We start from the raw sequence: 20,156 nt of genomic DNA, 5'->3' as shown, positions 1-20,156 counted from the left end.
TCGGAGATACTGTGGGTTTGGTTCCAGACCACCGTTGTAAAATGAATAGTGCCGTAAAGCAAATCAGGTGAATGTTTTGGTTTCCCCGTGCATATAAAAGCTGTGTCTACACTCTCCTGTAGCCTGTTAAGTGTGCAGTAGCATGAAGTCTAGAAAGCAGAGTACACACCTTAAGTAAAAAGTAGTTTCTTGATAACAAATGTTAGCCACCATCTGAGCCTTCAGGGAGTTATAATCTCTGATCACAGATGATTGCCGCAAACATAATAATAACAAAAGCCTTTGAAATAGTTTTAGAGTTACCAAAACGTGACACAGAGGCAAGTGAGCAAATGCTGTTGGGAAAATGGCACCAACACACTTGCTTGACACAGGGTTAAACACATTAACCCTTCAATGTGTTTAAAAAAAAAAAAAAAAGCAGTGTCTGCAAAGGGCCATAAAATGAGATATGCCTGTGTGTGTAAAGCCAGATCACAAGCAGAGAGTTGATTTTTGAGTTTGAAACATTCCCAGAGAAATTAGCAGGCAATTGATACCTTAAAAGAACCTGTCTCCCACTGGGATGAGAAGGTAGACTTCTGGCTCCAGGGCTGAACCTGGAACCTCTGAGCATGAAGTGCTTCCTGCCAGGATTTGGAGGTATGCCACCATTGATCATATCATGCTCTCATTTATTTTATTGCTTTGTTTTTATTTTATTTTTATTTTTTTTAAGATTTTATTTATTTATTTGACAGAGAGAGATTACAAGTAGACAGAGAGGCAGGCAGAGAGAGAGAGAGAGAGAGAGAGAGGGAAGCAGGCTCCCCGCCGAGCAGAGAGCCCGATGCGGGACTCGATCCCAGGACCTGAGCCGAAGGCAATGGCTTAACCCACTGAGCCACCCAGGTGCCCCTTATTGCTTTGTTTTAAAGATTTATTTATTTACTTAAGAGAGTGAGAGAGAAAGGCAGGGGGAGGGGCAGAGGGAGAGGGAGAGAGAGAGAATCCTCAAGCAGACTCCCAGCTGAGCCTGAAGCCTGACACGGAACTCAATCCCAGGACCCTGAGATGGAATCAAGAGTCTTGATGGAATCAAGACCTGAGCCTGGAATCAAGAGTCAGACACTTAACTAACTGGGCACCCAGGCACCCCTCATTTGTTTGTTTTAAATAATTAATGAATTAATCAATCAATCCAGACAAATGTGTATGTGCCTCCTTGACTGCAAGTCCTGGGGGTTAAGTAATTTATAAAACATTTCTGATTTCTTTCTCTTTTTTTAAGAAATTAAAAAAAAACTTTTATTAAAAAACAATCTGGAATTTTTATTAAAAAACAATCGATGAACAAAGCGGTAAGAATTCCGAGCTCTCAGAAACCATGAAGAAGCAAGAAGAGTAAAGTGACATAAAGTTTTTAATTTTCATTTTCAATTTTTTTATTTGGGTAGAACTGACATACAATGTTACATTAGTTTCAGTTGTACAAGTTAGTGAATAGACAAGTTTATACATTTTGCTGGGCTCACCACAAGTCTAGCTATAGTCTGTCACCATTCAGTGTTGTTACAATATCTCTGACTATATTCCTTATGCTGTGCTTTTCATTCCTGTGACTTACTCATTCCATAACTAGAAGCCTATATCCTCCCTACTCCTCCCCCCCATTTTGCCCATCCTCTTCCCTTCTCCCTTCTGGCAACCATCAGAGAACAATACAGTTTGTTCTCTGATTTATAGGACTGATTCTGCTTTTTTTTTTTTTTTCTTTTTTTCTTTCTTCCTCATCTTCTTCTCCCCCCCCCCCCCCCTTTTTTTTTTTAAAGTAGGCTCCTTGCCTAGTGTGGAGCCCAGCACGGGGCTTGAGCTTACAACCTGGAAATCAAGACCTGAGCTGAGATCAGGAGTCAAGACGTTTAACTGACTGAGCTACCTAAGAGCCCTTGATTCTGCTTTTTGTTTATTCATTTCCTTTGTTTTTTTAGATTCTACATATAAGTGAACTCATATGGTATTGTCTTTCTCTGATTTATATCACTTAATATAGTACCTTCTAGATCCATCCTTGTTGTTGTATATGGCAGGATCTCATCCTTTTTTAGGGCTGTGTAATATTCTGTTCTCTCTTATATTCTGTGTTTGTATAGACACACACACACGAGCACACATGCACCACATCTTCCTTATTCATGGATGAACACTTTGGTTGCTTCCATGTCTCAGCAACTATAAATAATGCTGTAGTAAACAAAGGGATGCATCTTGTCTTTTTGAGTGACTGTTTTCTCTTTCTTTGGGTAAATATCCAGTAGTAGAATTATTGGGTCTATGGCATTTCTATTTTTAATTTTTTGAGGAAACTCCATGCTGTTTTCCACAGTGGTTGGACCAATTTACATTCCCACTGGCAGTGCATGTAGGTTCCCTGTTCTCCACATCCTCACCAACACCTGTTAGTTTTCTGTCTGAGTCTAGCCATTCTGACAAGTGTGAGGTATTCTTGTTGTACTGGTTTGCATTTCCCTGATGATGAGTGATGTTGAGTTACTACTTTCCACCTGTCTGTTGGCCATCTGTATGTCTTCTTTGGAAACATATCTGTTCAGGTTGACTATGCATTTTCAATTAGATTATTTGTTTTTTTGGCATGGAGTTGTAGGAGTTCTTTACATATGTTAGATATTAGCCCCTTACCAGATAGATCATTTGCAAGTATCTTTTCCCATTCTGTAGGTTGCCTTTTTGTTTTGTGGACTATTTCCTTGGGTGTGCAGAAGCTTTTTTTTTTTTTTTTCTGTAGTCCCAATGGTTTGCTTTTGCTTTTGTTTCCCTTAGGAGACATTTCTAGAAAAATGTTGCTGTAGCTGATGTCAGAGAAATTACTGCCTTTGTTCTCTTCTTGGATTTTTATGGTTTCAGGTCCCACATTTAGGACTTTAATCCATTTTGAGTTTATTTGTGTGCGTGATGTCAGAAAGTGGTCCAGTTTCTTTCTTTTGCGTGTGGCTCTCCAGTTTTCCCAACACTATTTATTGAAGAGGCTGTCTTTCCCCCATTGTATATTCTTGCCTCCTTTCTCATAGATTCATTGACCATAGAAGCATAGGTTTATTTCTGGGCTCTCTCTTCCAATATGTAGATCATTGTGCCTATTTTTTTTTGTGCACAAAACATGTCTGATTTCTGACTCCTAGAGCTCACTGTTTATTAGGGCGGGATAGATAATAAACGAGTAAACAATTAAAAAATTGTGGTTGTGATTGAGGTGGTGAAGGGAATAAAACGTATGTGTGATAAAGAAAGATGAAAAAAGTAAGGACAGAAGATGTTGCCAAGAAGCTGACATTGGGGCTGAGTATGTGTGACAAGTTGTGTTGGGGCAATGGGGGGGAGGGGGAGTCCAGGCAGAAGAAAGAACATTCCAGGCACAGGGATTAGCATGTGTGAAGGCCTCAAGTGAGAAATAATATCTTGGCACATTCTAGTGCCTGAACGAAGGCCAGTGTGACGGGGCCAGCTGGGTTTGGCATTTTTCTAGGGTGCGGTTATTGAATAATGCTCCTGGCATCCCCTTCCAGGCCAGAACAAGGCCTTGGTAAAGGTGAAGGTACGTTATAATCCATACTGAAACGAGGAGGTTTCAGTTACTCTAGGAAGAGAGGATGAAGTATTGTTCAATAGTATCTCTTGTTTAAATCTTGCCACCTGGGGCTATTTGAAATATGACAAGCAAATAATGAAGAGTGGCAATGAAATCAGAACAGCTTGCTTCATTTGGTGTGGGGCCTCCTTACACGGCAGCTCTGTATGGTCATGTTTGGTTTGTAAGTACAGGAGGAAAGCAAACTCCTCCAGGGAAAACAGCAGTTCACAATAATGGGTCTGTTGAGATTGCGATTTTTAGAACCCTCCTCCCAAATCTCTTTGAGGCCGAGGGTGCTTGGGAGCATACCCTTTTAGTATAACCTGGGTAAATTCTGATTTCTAAGGTTTCTTTAAATTTTGTGTAACTTTGCTCTATTCAACATTTATTTACTTATTTTTCAGTTTGTCATTTATTTATTTTAAAGATTTTATTTGTTTATTTGAGATAGAAAGAAAGATAGAGAAAGAGAGACCAGGAGCAGGGGACCAGAGGGAGAGGGAGAGGCAGGCTCCCTGTTGAGCAAGGAGCCTGTTGCGGGGCTCGACCCCAGGACCCCGAGCCCAAGGCAGACGCTTAACTGACTGAGCCAACCAGGCAGCCCTCGGTTTGACATTTAAATTTGAATTTTAGTAGAGCAGTGACTGTGTTCATTAAAAAACAGTCTGCCATTTCTGACTCCCTGCGTCTTTCCTCGGCTGAGGTTGTCAAGTTCTGCAGACAATAACTAAAGGTAATGTTGATGAGTTTCTCGCCTCTGCTCTTCTCTCTTCCCTCCTCCCAGCTCCCTGCATCGGTTTGTAGGCTAAGGTCACAAAAGTGCCACAAACTGAGTGGCTTACCAAGAGAGATTCATTGTCTCACAGTTCTGGCGGCAAGAAGTCCAAGGTCAAGGCATCAGCAGGGCCATGTTCCCTCTGCAGGCTCTGGGGCAGGGTTGGTCCCAGCCCTCCGTCCTGGCTTCTGGTTCCTTGGCTTGTGGCAGCAGAAAATGCCTCTCTTCATATGGGATCTCCACGTCCACGTTTTCTCTTTTTATAAAAACATCAGTTACTTTAGGTTAGGGGCCCACTGTACCCCAGTCTGTGACCTCGTCTTCACTCACGGCATCTGCTACGATTCTGTTTCTAAATAAGGGCACGTTCTGAAGTGGCAGGGGTTAGGACTTCAACAGATGAATTTGCAGGGATGCAATTCAACTCATAATACCAGCCCTAAGCGTATGATTTTGTCCCATTATAACGAGCTGGCTAAGCAGATTAAGCCCCAGTCAGAGAAATGGGCATTATTGTTATAGTAATAAGCTGTGCGCCTCCTGATGGAATGCCTACCATGCCAGCATCCTTGTGTTTTTCTTTACAGTCCACAGCCGTGAAGCAGGAAGTGTTCCATATTACCAAATCCCTACTGTCCTTATTCCCATTTTGCTATCCTGTTAGGGTCGCCAGACTTAGCAAACAGAAATCCAGGACTGCCAGTTAAATTTGGAATTTCAGATACACAGTGAGTATTTTCTGTTTTCTCTTTTCCTATGAGTATATCCCAGATTATACGTGCTACATAATTATACTAGAAAATTATTCTTTATCAATCTGAAATTTAACTGGCTTTTTTTTTTTTTTCCCTGAGTAGGCTCCACTCTGGGCAGGACCCAAGCTGAGACCCAGAGTTGGGCACTTAACTGACCCAGGTGCCCCAGTCGCCTTGGGTTTTATCTGGCAACCACACACCCTGTCCAGCTCTGGCAAGGAATAAAACGCCCGGTTTCTGGTCTTACCATTAGACTCCAAGTCTTCTTCCTGTTGAAAATACCACAGAGTGTCAGTGTTATGGCCAGAAATAGAACGTAAAAGCTCAGAAAAAGATTCTTTACACAGACCCTTCCAATCCAGAGCTGGTGACACCAGATGGGTTTTTACAAGGTCGAGCATTTACAAGGTTGTTTTGCATTGTGCCATTAATTCGCCCAGTGACTCAAGGTCGCTGGCTTTTCTTCTGTCCTAAAACAGGTGACCCCAGCTGGGCTTAACATTTATGAGGTTGTTTTGGGTTGTGCCGCTCATTGGCTCAGTGGTCTCGGGAGCACTGCTTAACATTTGTTGTCTCCAACCTTCTGCAAAACTGAGAGCTGTGGTCCTGGTCTCAAGCCCATGTGTTTCCTGAATACAAGAAGCCCTGAGAGTCCTCTCAAGGGCTTGCCCCTCAGATTGTCCTCAGCCCCACACTGTTCACATTGTCTGGGGACTCACTAGACATGCAGTCTCCCAGGCCCCACCATGCAACTACTGTGTCAGATCTTGTTTTAAAAAAAACAAAACAAAAAAAACAACAAAAAACATGTATTTATTTGTTTGAGAGAGAGAGAGCGAGAAAGAGTATACGTGCTCTCGAGCAGGGGGTGGGCTGAGGGAGAGAGAGAATCTGAAATGGACTCCCGGCCGAGCGTGGAGCCCGATGAGATCATGACGTGAGTGGAAACCAAGGGTCAGCCAGTGAACCCACTGAGCCACTCAGGTGCCCCCAGCTCTTGCTATTTAAGGAGATCCACAGGTGATTCCTGTGAAGACTGAGAAGTGCTGTTCTCAGTGTCCTTCATAAAAAGCACCAGGCAGGCTTTCACATGGCCCTGCGCTTGTGGACACACTCAGCCCTGAACTCGTTTGCATTTTTCTCTGCTCTCCCAGTTTTGGTTGTTCTAGAACACTTTGGTATGGGGGGAGCGGGTGGAGGGAGGTGAGGAGTACCACGGGGTAGCTTTGGGTTCGAGCTGTGTGGTAGCTCCCAAGAAGTCATGGCTGTGTTTGTAAGGCTGTGTGTGAGTGGAGGTGGTGGTCGCTGTGCATTCCCGAGCCCACCTGTTGCTGCTCCCCTTGATTAAAAAGGCTGGGCGGGGGCGGGAGCTCTTCAGGAGAAGGGTTTGTTTTGTAGTCCTTGAAGGTGACAAGGACACATCCCAGGCTCTCGTGGTCGTCAATGGTGGCTTTATCGCCCCAAGCAGCTGGTGGCATTTTGTAGCTGGGAATGTGAAGGCCAGGGACTAGCCCCACCAGTGCTCGGCTGTTGTTCCCACGGTCCCTGGTAGGACGAGACACACCACCCTGTACACTCCCAACAGACAGATGGTTTTCAGGCCTCTTTCAGCGGAACGCCTTTGTCCAGGGCTCAGGGCGTGTTTTTGTTCCCTGTGCTGCCTGGCGGGAATTACCCTTGTCTCCTGCTTGAAAGACTGGCATCACATAGCAGACTGAGACCCTGTTTGTCAGATAAGCTTGTGGGGGACAAAAGGGAAGAGACAGGTGGGCAGCAGTGGCTCTGGAGACAGTCTTGTTTGATGATGGAGCAAGCTACCCACCTTGGAGGGGGCTGAGACACACAGAGCTCCCTTCCCAGGGACCCACCCCAGGATGGGCTGTTTCCACTGCGTGCAGCACCCGGGCCCAGGGAAGCCAGGGAAGGCTGGGTTTGTGAGGTGGGGCCGTGGGGAGAGGTGGGGAGAACCACCAGGGAGGCAGAGACCTGGCTCTGTCCTGGCCCCTCAGGTCAAACAGTCCCCAAGATTCCCTTTGGCCCTACAGTCCTGTTTGTATAAGTAAGAAAAGAACCCACATTCCCCAGTGTCCCTGGCCTTACTGGTCAACCTTCTGAAAAAGATGGGGAGTCTCTGACCAGGACTTATAGCCAGACCTGAACTTGATTTCCACACCCCCCCCAAGTAAACTGAATGAAACTTGTTATTAAACTTACTGCCTTCCTCTGGTCTGCTCAAACAGAATCCCACAGACTGGGTGGCTTATAAACAACAGAAACTTCTTTCTCACCGGTCAGGAGGCTGGAAGTCTGAGATGGGAGCACGGTCAGGTGAGGCCCCTCTTCCAGGAGTCCTGTCAGGGTGGAGGGCCCTGGGAGCGCCGGGGGTTCCCTTGTAAGGGCCCAGCCCCACAAAGGCTTCACCTCATGACCTAAGTACTCCCAAGGGCCCCTACCTGTAACACCTCTCATCGGGTTAGGACTCCAGCAAGTGAATTTGGAGCTGGAAGCGGGGACACCTTCAGAGCAGGGCACCGATTATTGAAGCCTAACAATTGTGTAGAGAAGCCGGCAAACCATAAGTGGTTGGCTCAGTGAATTTTCACGACTGAACACATCAATGCCTCCAGTGACCCCTTCAGCCTAGACCTGATTTTCTCCAGGTCCCTCTTACGGCCCAGAGGACTCCTCCCCTTCAGTGTGCAGTTTTAGAGATTTAAGTGAGTGGAACCCTGAGTGCCTGTGGCTGAGGTTCACCAGCCAGAAGTCGAGCAATGGCGTCCTTGACCTGCTGCGTCTGCCATTCTCTTGTCTCCTCTGGCGAGTTTTTTTGCTCTTTTCCTTCCCTCCCACACATCATCTGACCCAGACCCCATCCCACATTTTGCTGCTTCACATTCCCGTCTTTCCTGATCCAATCTTGTCTTCTGTCTAGCTTGGGTAATTGTTTTCTTATTCAGTTCTTACTGAAATAGTTTTTGTTTAACAGTGGACTTGTTGACATTGTTATCTTTATCCAGGGGGTAGAGGAAAAACTGTGATTCTAGATTTTTCTTTTTCTTTCCTCCTTTTTTTTGCACATGATCCTTGAAGAGTTATTTTTCCTTTGTGGCTCTCAGTGAATTTTTATTTTTATTTATGTTTTTATAAGCTAACACTTGCCTGCATGTAGACGTGCTGTTTGTTGTCTGCACAGGTGGATTGTAGATCGAAGCCTCACGTTTGTAAACTGCAGGGGTGCTGATTGTGTGCTTGGCGCCTCGGAATCATTGCTGTATTTCTTCCTGGCAGCCATGAGGGATGGGGTTTACAGCCTTGTAAAAAGGAATGGTACTTCAAGAAAACAGTTCCAGAGTTAGGCCCTTTCATGAAAGTATCCTTTTCTTATCTATTTTACTAGAAAACTGGTGAAAATCTATCCCAAATCCTGTAACTTGGAGTTAAAATGGTAACCTTGACGATTCCCCAGCTTGATCTATAGTTACCTGGATGGAGGGGGGTTTGTGTGTGTGAAGAAGGATTGTATAAGGGCCCTTATTTTTTGCTAGGGCTGTTGTGACAAAGGACCACAGACCCAGTGGCTTCAATAACAGGAATTCATTGTATTATGGTTTTGGAGGCTAGAAGTGCCAAGATCAGGGTGTTGGCAACTTGGTTCATTTGAAGGTTGAAGGCCTATTCCTTCCTATTCCTTTTTGAAGGCCTATTCCAGGCCTCTCTCCTAAGTGTATAGATAAATGGCCGCCTTGCCCATGTGTGTGTCTGTATTTCCACTTTCCCCTTTTTGTAAGGATACCAGTAAAGTTGGATTAGAGCTCACTCACATTAATCTCATTTTTAACTTGATGACGTCTGTAAGGACGCTGTGTCCCCGTGAGGTCATGTTCTGAGGTGGTGGAGGTCAGGACTTCAACTTAATCATTTTGGGGGGATGGTGAGGAAGAAGCCACATTCAACTCCTAACAGCCGAGTGCACGAGTGCCTCGGTGATGCTTGTAGCTCTGATGTCACCGGCCAGAGCTTCCGGGTCTGGAGGCCAGTGAGCGCGTGGCCTGCCAGCCTGGCCGACAGAGCAGGAGTATGGTCAGCATGCTGCCCTCTGAGGCTCCATGCCCCACGCCTGTCCTCCACCCCATTCACCTCCTGGCACCTCGAGGAGAAGGCAGGCCTTCAGGGTTTAACAGATGCACCATCTGTAGGATTTGAAGGGAGGCAGAAGGCCAAGAGGCCTTGGCCCCTGTCACTGGCCGCATGCTTGGGGGCTTGGCCCACCCCTCACTAGCTGTTGGCCTCACACTTCAGTTGCCAGGTGGGCAAAATGGGCAAAATACGTGGGTTTCCTGGGAGAGGTGACTGATGCCACTTACAAGATGTGTTCACTACCATGCCTGGCGCAAAGCGTGTGCTCAGTAAATAGATGGTTGTTCGTAGTCTGGATCCTAAATAAGCACCCTAATGGGAGTACTTCCTGTGTGTGGTGTGTGGTGATGGTTGTTCTTTTACCTTCGGATTCTGGTAGAAGCGTCATAATGATCCCGTCTGTTTGTGTAGCCCTTCACGGTTTGTAAGTCCATTATCTCGTCCTTCTGCCTTTGATGGTGTAAGGTAGATGGCCTGATCCTCCTTGTCTGGGGGGATGAGTGCAGGCAGGGAGACCCTGGTCGCATGATGGGTTCCAGAGATGAGCTTCGGGTCTCTCCATCTAGTCTGGATCTCTGTGGTAAAAAAAAAAAAATAAAAAAATAAAATAAAATAAAATAAAGCTGTAAGGTGGGAAAGACAACACCTCCTACTTTTATTTGTACAAAGTGAAAGAATTTGCACATGTATTTATTTAACAATTATTTTTTAAAGATTTTATTTATTTATTTGACAGACAGAGATCACAAGTAGGCAGAGAGGCAGGCAGAGAGAGAGGAGGAAGCAGGCTCCCCGCCGAGCAGAGAGCCTGATACGGGGCTCCATCCCAGGACCTTGGGATCACGACCTGAGCTGAAGGCTTTAACCCACGGAGCCACCCAGGTGCCCCTAACGATTATTTTTTTAATGGAAGCTACACCCACCTGTCCAGCAAGTCTATGTAAAAGTCTTGTTCTCACCCTGAGCTCTTCCTTTGACACCCGCATCCCCTGTGGATAATCGCTGTTGTGTCCTCTGTGCCTTTCCTGGATTTCTCCTCTCGCCTTCCGGTATTTCTTTATGCACACACAAATAACACATGTTTGTTTTCTCTTTCTCCTCGACTGGTAGAGTACTGCGTGTTCTGTACCTTGCTTTCCCCCCACTAAGTAATCGATCCTGGATATCCTTCCATGGCAACACGTAGAGCGCGTCATCATTTTTCTCACAAACCATCCTGAGGTATAGCACACGCACTCCGTGAGGCCCTGGCTCGGCGAATTGGTACACAGGTGCACACCCATGCCGCCATCGCCCAGATCAAGGTATAGAGCGCCCAGCCTCATCCTAGCCGGTCCCCCCTCCCAGAGCGACCATAATTCTGCTCTCTAAATCTGATTAGTTTCCCCTGTTTTTGATCTTGGTCTCTCATTTTTAAAAATAGCTCCATTGTTTATGTTGGTGCTGCTTAAATTTAGTATATGCATCAGAATCACCTGGAGATATCATTAAACATGAAGTCTGGGGCCGTCCCCAGAGTTTCTGATCCCACAGGCCTGGGGTTGATCTGCACCAGGGATCGCCCAGCTGATGCTGGGACTGCCGATGTGCAGCCCCGCTTTGAGCAACCCCAGTGCATGAGAACTGTGATCTGTGTCACCAGGCCCCAGCAGATGGAAGCCACTTGGACTGCTGCCATCAGTTTATTGTTAAAAACAGTGCTGCGGTGCATAACCTTGTACACATGTCATTTTGAACATGGCAGGTGTTACTATAAGATAAATTCCCAGAAGTGGAGTTGCCACATCAAAGGGCTGATGCACTTGTAATCACGATCAAAATTGCCAAATTGCCTTTCCAAAGAGGGGGTCCGTTTTGCATTCTCATCAGCTGTGTGTGAAAGAGAGCCTGAGTATATTGTCAAGCTTTGGATTTTTGCCAATCTGATAGGTATGAAATGGTGTAGCTCACTGTAGTTTTAATTTGCATTTCTCTTCTGTGTAGGGTCGAGCATCTTTTTAAATGCATAAGGGCCATCTCTCTTTTCTCTGTGAATTGTCTGTTCCTATCCTTGCCTGTTTTTCTGTTGCAGTTTTGAGCTTTTTATCCTCAAGTGCTGGGAGTGCTTTACATGTTAACAAGATTAGCCCTTCATTTATGGTCTGAATTATGAATATTTTCCCTCTAGGTAATCATTTGCCTCTTGATTTTGCTTATGGTGCTTTTTTTTTCATATCTAAGTTCTCCTCCTTTTTATTCTTTTTAAAGCTTGATTATTATTTTTTTAAGATTTATTTGAGAGACAGCATGCCAGAGAGAGAGCACGAACAGGAAAAGTGGCAGAGGAAGAAGGAGAAGCAAACTCCCCAGTGAGCAGGGAGCCTGATGCAGGAGTCGATCCCAGGACCCTGGGATCGTGACCCGAGCTGAAGACAGGTGCTTAACCCACTGAGCCACCTAAGCGCCCCTAAGTTCTTCTTTTAGAACTTCAAAATAATTTGGAAACAGAATTGGCCATAAGCCTAGAAACCCACAGTAAGTGAATTTTGTCAGCCTGGATGTGCAGGTGTTGGGAAAGGCGCCGGGAACCAGAAGACAGCCAGAGTGTGCAGTGAGGCTCTCTGAACAGGGAGATTTTCACCCAGTGTCGCAAGTCTCCTTGGCAGATGCCTGGACTCTAAGGATCTGGAAGGTGGATGGGATGGCTCCAGGCGGCCACCCACCAGCTCAAGACACAGGAGGACGTGCGAGACCGCATGGGAGTACCCGGATGACATGAGAACACGCAGGGCAGACGGGAGAAGCTGCTTACAGGTGACACCAAAGGAAACAGGAATGTATCTGTTAGTCATAGGAAGCAAAACAGGATGTCCATTAGAACGTTACTCCCGTCAAGGGACAGCTGCTGACAGAGGTGGTCAGAACAGCCAAGGGGCTTGTTATGGACGACTCTAGATCTCTCTTTAAACCGTGACCAGAGATAAGCCAAGCAAATGCCGTGTTTGGTGGGCGGGGACGAATGCATCTATAGTTGGAAGGTGCTTTCTTCCAAAGCTGGGCCCATTCCTGCAGAAGGGCATTTTGACATACTCCATGGGGGTGCGTGGGAGGAAGGGTGTTAGGGGTCATGGAGGTTGGAGGCTCCCTACTGCTGGCCCGTGGTCAGAGTTGGCATGCAGATCTATTTACTTTGGCCAGTCTGGTGTTGGCCCATGAAGTGTTTTTTTTAAATTTTGAATTAGTCCCCAATATTTTTAAATCAGATGATTTCACGTAAAAATTTTTCTCTTTGCTTCTGGAATATCGGGAATCCAGCCCCACTGGGCTGCCCCTCTACCCTGGCACGGTCTCTGAGGAGCACCTTCCCCACTCCTTCATCACCCCCCGGGGGATATATGCTGTGTGGCTTCCCATGGCTACACTCCCCTCTAGCGCCCCTGACCTCGAGGCTACCTGTCGGCTAGTGTGTATTCCAGTTTTAACTGTCTTTTAGTAAGGTAGAAAGGAAAGTGGATATTTTTTTCTTTTACTGAGAAATTTTTTAAAATTTAAATTTTAGTGAATACACAGGGCCGTGCTGGTTTCTGAAGTAAAAGTCAGTGATTCTGCACTTACATACCACACCCACTTCTCATCACAACACGCACCCTCCTAACCACTCACCCCCCCCACCCCCCCACCCCCCCGTCTAGCCCATCCCCCCACCCACATCCCTCCATCAGCCGTCAGTTTGTCCTCTGTAGTTAGGAGTCTCTTATGGCTTATTTCTTTCTCTCCTCCTCATCTGTTTTCTTTCTTAAATTCCACATATGAGTGAGATCATCTGTTAATTGTTTTTCTCTCACTGACTTCTTTCATTCAGCATATACACTCTAGCTCCATCCACGTCGTTGGCAAATTGCAAGATTTCCTTCTTTTTGATAGCGGAGTAGTATTCCATCATATATATATATACCACGTCTTTGTAGGAAAGTGGTTATTTATTAAATTTGTCCCCCTCTCAAAGCAGAAGGGTGAATGATAGACCCACAGGACGCTCTGTTTAAAGAACATCAGTAGGTAGGGTCCTGTGCAAGTGGAGGTAGCAGCTGTGTAATGGAAGCGGACCTCTGGGCTGAAAGGTGTGACCTTGCCAGACCCAGACTGCCTTGTTCCTTTGGGTTGCCTCTCTGGTCTAATAGTTCAGAGGCCTACATGTTACAAGTTACTTTTCTGCAAAAGTAGAGTAGGTTACTGCAAACCGTTGCCAGCCTCTTTGAGAGCTTGTGCAAGACGGGCAGACCTTCAAGAGCAGAAGCTCCAATGAGCAATCAAAATCTAAAAAAAAAAAATGTATATATACCAGAAACATGGATTGGTTTATGGCCTCCTAGAAGATTGCAAAGTTCCAGCCTCCGTGGCTCTGTGGAGAGCAGAAGGAGCCAAACCGGTTCCTTTCCTGGTGTGATGGAAAGTGGGGAGATCGTGGGTCAGGGGAAAGTACCAGAGATAATGTGTATGAATCAGAGCCCAGCTTTTGAGTGTTTGGGGATACTGCTGCTTGTCCTCAAAGTAGAAGGACCTCAAGGAGTGAATTATCACCAGTAAGGATGCAGGGCAAGCAGAGGACATGTGTGGGTGATGGTGACCCTTGAGGTGGCGTTTGTTGGCTGGACTGGGGCACCGAAGGCCCTGAGAAGGGCTCCTCTTACCTCTCTGAACCCCATGAACTCTCCTGCTCTCCTTGCCCATCTCATGAGATCAAACAGAATATCCCATGTTGTAGAATTCTGAAAGCATGAAGGAAGGCTCCAGAGTGCCGATGGGGTTCCAGAAGGAACTTGGGAACAGTTCCCTACGGTAGATCTATCACCCACCTCTATCCGAATGTGTCTTCTCACCATGACCCTGGCACCGTGCTGTTCTGCCTTCCGTGCATGCCTCTTTGACTCTAACTCTCCATGGGGCAGGAAGAGTGAGCTTTATAAATATGGCACCAAAAGTCTCAGTAGCCTGCCAGGGCCTTTCAGACCTTGCTGGGACCTATAAGGGGACATGAAGGTCATGGCCCACTCACTTCTGCAGCCCTCCAGACGCCTGGTCCAGTCTCAGTCCCCCATCACCTGCCTGGGGTCTCTGCCCTTGCCAGCTCCCCCCCCTCGCCCCGCCCCGCACAGCCCGGCTGTGTCCCCTCCTTGAGTGAGTGACACTTCTCCCTGTTACCTCCCCTTCAGCCTTCGGTCCACTTCAGAGGACTTATCTAACACCTGGCCGCTGGTGGTGGTTTTTTTAATTTAAACATGCATAAGATAAAATTTACCATCATCACCATTTCTAAGTGTTCTAAGTGTACATTTCAGTAGTGTTTAATACATTTATGTTGTTGTCTGGCCCATCTCCAGAATGCTGTTCCTGCCAAACTGCAACTTTGTAGCTAAATCAGCAACTCCCCATTCCCCTCCCCCTCTGGGCCCCCAGCCCCTCCAGCCCCCCACCCCAGCCTTCTGGTTTATGTCTGTGAATTGGACTCCAGCCACCTGCAGGTTCATCTACGGTGTAGCCCATGGCAGGATTTCCTTCCTTTTTAAGGCTGAATAATATTCTGTTGTGTGTGTATATTGTATTTTGTGTGTCTATCCATCCGTTAGTAGACATGTGCATGATTTCCACCTTTGGCTGCTGTGGAAAGTGCTTCCACAAACATGGGGCACAAGGGCTGCTTTGAGACCCGGCTCTCAGTTGTTCTGGGCATATTGCAGGATCATACGGTAACTCTATTTTTAATTTTTTAAATGGAAATCTAGTTGACCTACAATGTTGTAGTAGTTTCAGGTGTACAGCATAGTGATTTGACAGTTCTGCACATGACACTGGGCTCACCACCCCAAGTGCTGTCACCATCTTTCACCGTACGATGTTACTGACTCTATCTGCCATGCTATACTCTTCACCCCCGGGACTTAGTTTAGAACTGGTGGGGTGTACCCCTTGATCCCCTTCACTGACTTCACCCATTCCCCATCCCCACCCTCGGGCCAACACCAGTTTGTTCTTTAGATATAGGAGTCTAGTTCTGGTCGGTTATTTTTTATATCCCACATAGACATGAAATCTAAAGGTTTTTTTTCTTTCTCTGACTTCACTTAGCATAATACCCCATAGATTCATCCATATTGTCCATATTGTCCTAAGTGGCAAGATCTTCTTCTTCTTTTTTTTTAACAGCTGAGTAATGTCCCTTTACATGTGTACCTCCATTTATTTCATCAGCGGACACTTGGGCTGCTTCCATAATGTGGCTGTTGTAGATAATGCTGCAGGGAACGTAGGAGGGGTGCAGCTGTCTTTGCAGATGAGGGTTTCATTTTCTTTGGGTCAATACCTGTAGTAGAATTGCTTGATTGTATGGTATTTCTAGTTCTGGTTTTGAGGGAGAACCTCCATACTGTTTTCCACAGTGGTTGGACCAGTTTCCATTCCCGCTAACAGTGCACGAGGGTCTCTACTCTCCACATCATCACCAACACTTATTCCTTGTCTGATTCTAGACGTTCTGACAGATGGGAGGTGATCTCTCATTGTGGTTTTGTTTGCATTTCCCTGATGATGAGTGACGTTGAGCATCTCCTCAGGTGTCTGTTGGCCATCTGGATGTCTTCTTTGGAAACATGTCTGTTCAGGGCTTCTGCCCATTTTTAATCAGATTACTTGTGTGTTGACATGTAGAAATTCTTTATATATTTTGCCTATTAATCCCTTATTGGATATGTCATTTGCAGATACCTTCTTCCATTCCGTAGATTGCCTTTTTGTTTTGTTGATGATTTCCTTTGCTGTGCAGAAGCTTTTTATTTTGGAGTAGGCCCAGTAGTATATTTTTGGTTTTGTTTCCCTTATCTCAGGAGACAGATCCCAAAAAAAGTTTCTAAGGCTGATGTCTAAAAGATTACTGCCTATGTGGTTTTTTTGTTTAGGAGTTTTTATGGCTTCAGATCTTATGTTTAGGTCTTCCATCCATTTTGAGTTTACTGTTTTTAATATTTTAAGGAACTACCATACTGCTTTCCATAGTGACTCTCCCATTTTACATTCCCGCAATCCGTGCACAAAAGCTCCATTTATCAATGTCCTCACAAACACTTGTTATTTCCTGTTTTTTTGTTTTGTTTTGTTTTTTTGTTTTTTGTTTTGTTGGGTTTTTTGTTTCTTTTTTTTTCTTTTTTTTTTTTTTTAAAGATTTTATTTATTTATTTGACAGAGATCACAAGTAGGCAGAGAAGGAGGCAGAGAGAGAGGAGGAAGCAGGCTCCCTGCCGAGCAGAGAGCCTGACGCAGGGCTCGATCCCAGGACCCTGAGATCGTGACCTGAGCCGAAGGCAGAGGCTTTAACCCACTGAGCCACCCAGGCACCCCTTGTTTCTTTTTTTGGTGGCTTAAAAAAATGTAGCCATTTTAATGGATGGGAGGTGGTATCATGGTTTTGATTTGCATTTCTTAATGATAGCGATGGCGGGCACTTTGTCACACACCTGTTGCCCATTTTTATGTCTTTTTTTAGATGTCTGTTCGATTCCTTTGCCCATTTTTAACCTGGTGGTTTGGTTTTGTTGTTGTTGCTGCTGCCGTTGGCATTTTAGCCTCCGGTTTTTTCGTGTGAAGATTTGGTGTGCACCCACTGAGTCCTGGTGGCTCATTGTCCGTGGGGGTCATTGTGTGTTTGCTTGTCCATCGCCTCCCCGGTCCGTGTGCTCTGAAGCTAGGCCCGTGTCCCTAATCTCCATGCTTTTGCAGTTAGCCCTGTGCCCCTCAGAGGGTAGGTCCTTGTGGAAAGGAGGCCGGAGAGGAAACAGGCAAGTGGGTCTGCCTTCAGGGTTGCCGTGCTCGCTGCCCTCCCTCCCCTCGGCACCGTGGACCATCCATTCTCTCATGTCCAGGGATGCAGGGGGCATGGTGTGGCTCCCAAAGTGACCCCGTCACCTCTGCTCCATTCTGTGGCCACCCTGAGCCTCCCTGACCCATGTCTACATTCTGGTGAATGATGACTCATGGGTGTGTGACTCAGAACGCCGCACAGCTGGAAAGGCAGCCAGTGTGTCTGCTTGGCCAAGTTCGGGGGTGGTTTATGGAACAGCAGAGATCCAGGCCCAGGTTCACCGGCCCTGGCCACCCTAGCTTGCCGACCCAAAGGAGGGTAGAAATCCTCTTCTGTTCGTGGAGAACGAGGCTGCCGCTGCAGGACTTTGTAAGGCTTCTATGTCTGGGGTTCTGACGAGTGTATTGCTGTGCGGTGATACCATTATTGCATGCTTGCCATGGGTGTCGACACTGATCCGCATCTCACATACAAATTATTCCATTTAATGCTCACACAAGCCAACAATAACAAAAATAGTAACAAATACATATAGCACTTCCTGTGTGCTGGATAAGAGTTCTGAGCCCTTTGCAGCAAAGTCCTCTGATCCTCAGGAAGACCCTACAATATGGGAACTGCTGTCACCCTCATTTTACAGATGAGGAAACTAAGGCCCAGAAAGACCACCTAGAGAAGTGTCCCAACATCTTGTAGGAAATGACAGCTGTGATATAAACTCGGGCTTCCGAGTCCACACAGGATCCTGACCTCACTCCATGCTCCCGTGATGAAGGCTGCAGTCCCATCTTACAGGGAAAGAAATTGCCGCTCAGAGAGGTTGGTTGCTTCTGCCTAGTCATGCAGCCAGGGCCTGATTGAGATCGCTTGTCTCCCACCCCGCCTCTGAACCACAGGGCTCTCCTTGTCCAGAGGCAGGGGAGGTAGTCCTTATGGTGTTCCTTAGCCCTGGCGGCTTCCCAGGGGCCATGTCCAGAGGTTGGGTAGGATTCTAGGGAGGAAACTTTCTGCGTCTAAGGATACAGCATGGCACATTGTGTTTCAGAGGTCTCCAGTTCGGGGTCCCACAGCACTTCTTCAGCACAGGGTGCTGATGTGGCCTTTACCTCCACAGACAGTGAGACCGTGCACTACCACTATGGGCCCAAGGACTTGGTCACCATCTTGTTCTACATCTTCATCACCATCATCCTGCATGCCGTGGTTCAGGAGTATATTCTAGACGTGAGTGTCGCGTGTGGGCCCTAATGTCAGAAGCTGGGGAGATGCCGTGGGCGGCGAGGCCTCACCCCAGAGGAGACTGCAGCTCCTGGCCCCTCTGCCTCCTAATTCGCATGCCCTGATTGGTCCTGCTGGACGTCCCTCCCCACACATTGTGGGTCCCATCCTTACTCACAGCCTCCTTCGTGTGGGGGACAGTAGCACTTACGAAGGGAGGGCATCACACACCTGAAATGGCAGGACAGCACCCTCATGGGTTTGTCCTATAATCTGACTGGGAGATGTTTTCTTCACATCTGGGCTGAAGACCTCCATCTTGCCACTTTCTCAAAATACGTGCCTTGAACTTGAGCGCTCCATGCACACAGCAGGCTTACACGTATGAGCCCGGGTCACGCCCAGCTCCCGACTGCTGCCCTTTCATGGGTGGGAAATGGGAGGTCAAAGCCTGCCTTTTAGCCATCCACCTGCGTACATTAACATGAAGGCTTCTCTTTATTCCTTAGAAAATCAGCAAACGGCTTCACCTCTCCAAGGTCAAACACAGCAAGTTCAACGAATCTGGGCAGCTGGTCATCTTTCATCTCAGCTCGGTGGTATGGTGCTTCTACGTGGTGGTGACGGTGAGTGGCCCTGGGGACTGGGGCCTGGGATGCCAGCGGCTCGTCTCTTCTTGGATTCTTGGATTCTCGGATTGCTAATCAGATCACTGTGCGGGGCTGAGCGGGGGTTGGGAGGGGGAGGCAGGAGCAGTTTGTAAAAACTTGGAGCGGTGTCTTGGAACTGAAGCTATTTTTGCATCCTCCCGGTACGAGAGGGGCCAAGTGGTATAGCTGCTCTTCTATAAAGGTAGAGAGAGCCCTCTTGTCCAAAAACAAGCACGTGTTTTCGTTTTTATGGGATGGTGCAAGAATGACACCGTGCACCTCCGTAGCACCGCGTCATTTGGGCCCTCCCACCAGTGCTGTCCAGTGAGAGGAGCCTTGCGTTCACTCTGGTTCCCGTGTTAATGGATTGAAGACCTCCAGGATCAAATTTTGCCATTTCCCCGTGGTCATGTGGTTTGGAAGCGGCAAGGACCAGACTTGGACTTAGGAATCTGGTTCCAGGTCCAGCACACTTTCCGTTTTCCTGCATTGGCCGCCCCTGTAGGCAAGGCCAGCCGCCCCCCATCCACACATCAAAACCTGTGAATCTGTGCCCTTCCCACAAATGCCTGGACCACCAGACAACTCATCTACTTCTCCTTTCTATACAATAGGACTCTTCTTTCGAGCTGCCTTTGATACAGCAGATTTCCTTCGTAGCAAGGAATGTGCACAGCCCTTTGGGGTTCACCGTAACAAGACTTGGCCTGTGGTGTATGACCAAGCAGCCCCCCCGCCTCCCCACACACACTTCGGGCACCTCCTGTTTGGAACTTGGTCTCTTTCCCAAGAGCTAGATTTATCCTATGAGAAATGCAGACCTGGGGCTTGGAAATCCAGCAGCCCTGTGATCTTTTAGAAGTTCCCTTCCCTATCTTCCACTGACCTCTCACCCACTTCCTCTTCCTTCAGTGACCACGATGAGCTTTCATCGTAACATCCTAAGAACTCTGCATCCAGAGCCGAATGCTGAATTCCTAGTCTGAAAGCGGGAGTCAGCATGTCCTTTCGTATCTCGCTTGTGTTTCTGTTATCATATAATCATGGGACGATCTTCCTAGCCAGAACATTAGGAATTTTAAATGCCAGGACCGAAAGCTTCTGTGCCCCAAGAGGGAATGCCCTGTTGAACTGTCCCCAGGGGAAGACCTACAGTATGGCC

The 20,156-nt window shown here is 46.9% G+C and overlaps 1 protein-coding gene across 2 annotated transcripts in view; it reads left to right on the top strand.

Moving 5' to 3' along the window:
- The window catches only part of TRAM2 (translocation associated membrane protein 2), an 80,217-nt gene that overhangs the window by 43,519 nt on the left and 16,542 nt on the right, over window positions 1–20,156 (top strand). The window contains exons 3-4 of one of the 2 annotated variants that reach the window (XM_032340251.1): window positions 18,241–18,350; window positions 18,854–18,970. In XM_032340251.1, coding sequence (XP_032196142.1) covers window positions 18,241–18,350; window positions 18,854–18,970 — 227 coding nt within the window. Of the gene's footprint in view, window positions 1–18,171; window positions 18,351–18,853; window positions 18,971–20,156 lie in introns of both variants that reach the window. The other variant, XM_032340250.1, reaches the window with a different exon arrangement.

This window comes from Mustela erminea, chromosome 4, assembly GCF_009829155.1.
Source record: "Mustela erminea isolate mMusErm1 chromosome 4, mMusErm1.Pri, whole genome shotgun sequence".
Classification (NCBI taxonomy): domain Eukaryota; kingdom Metazoa; phylum Chordata; class Mammalia; order Carnivora; family Mustelidae; genus Mustela; species Mustela erminea.
Note: the sequence above shows the minus strand (reverse complement) of the source record. Positions and strands in the feature narration are given on the sequence as shown.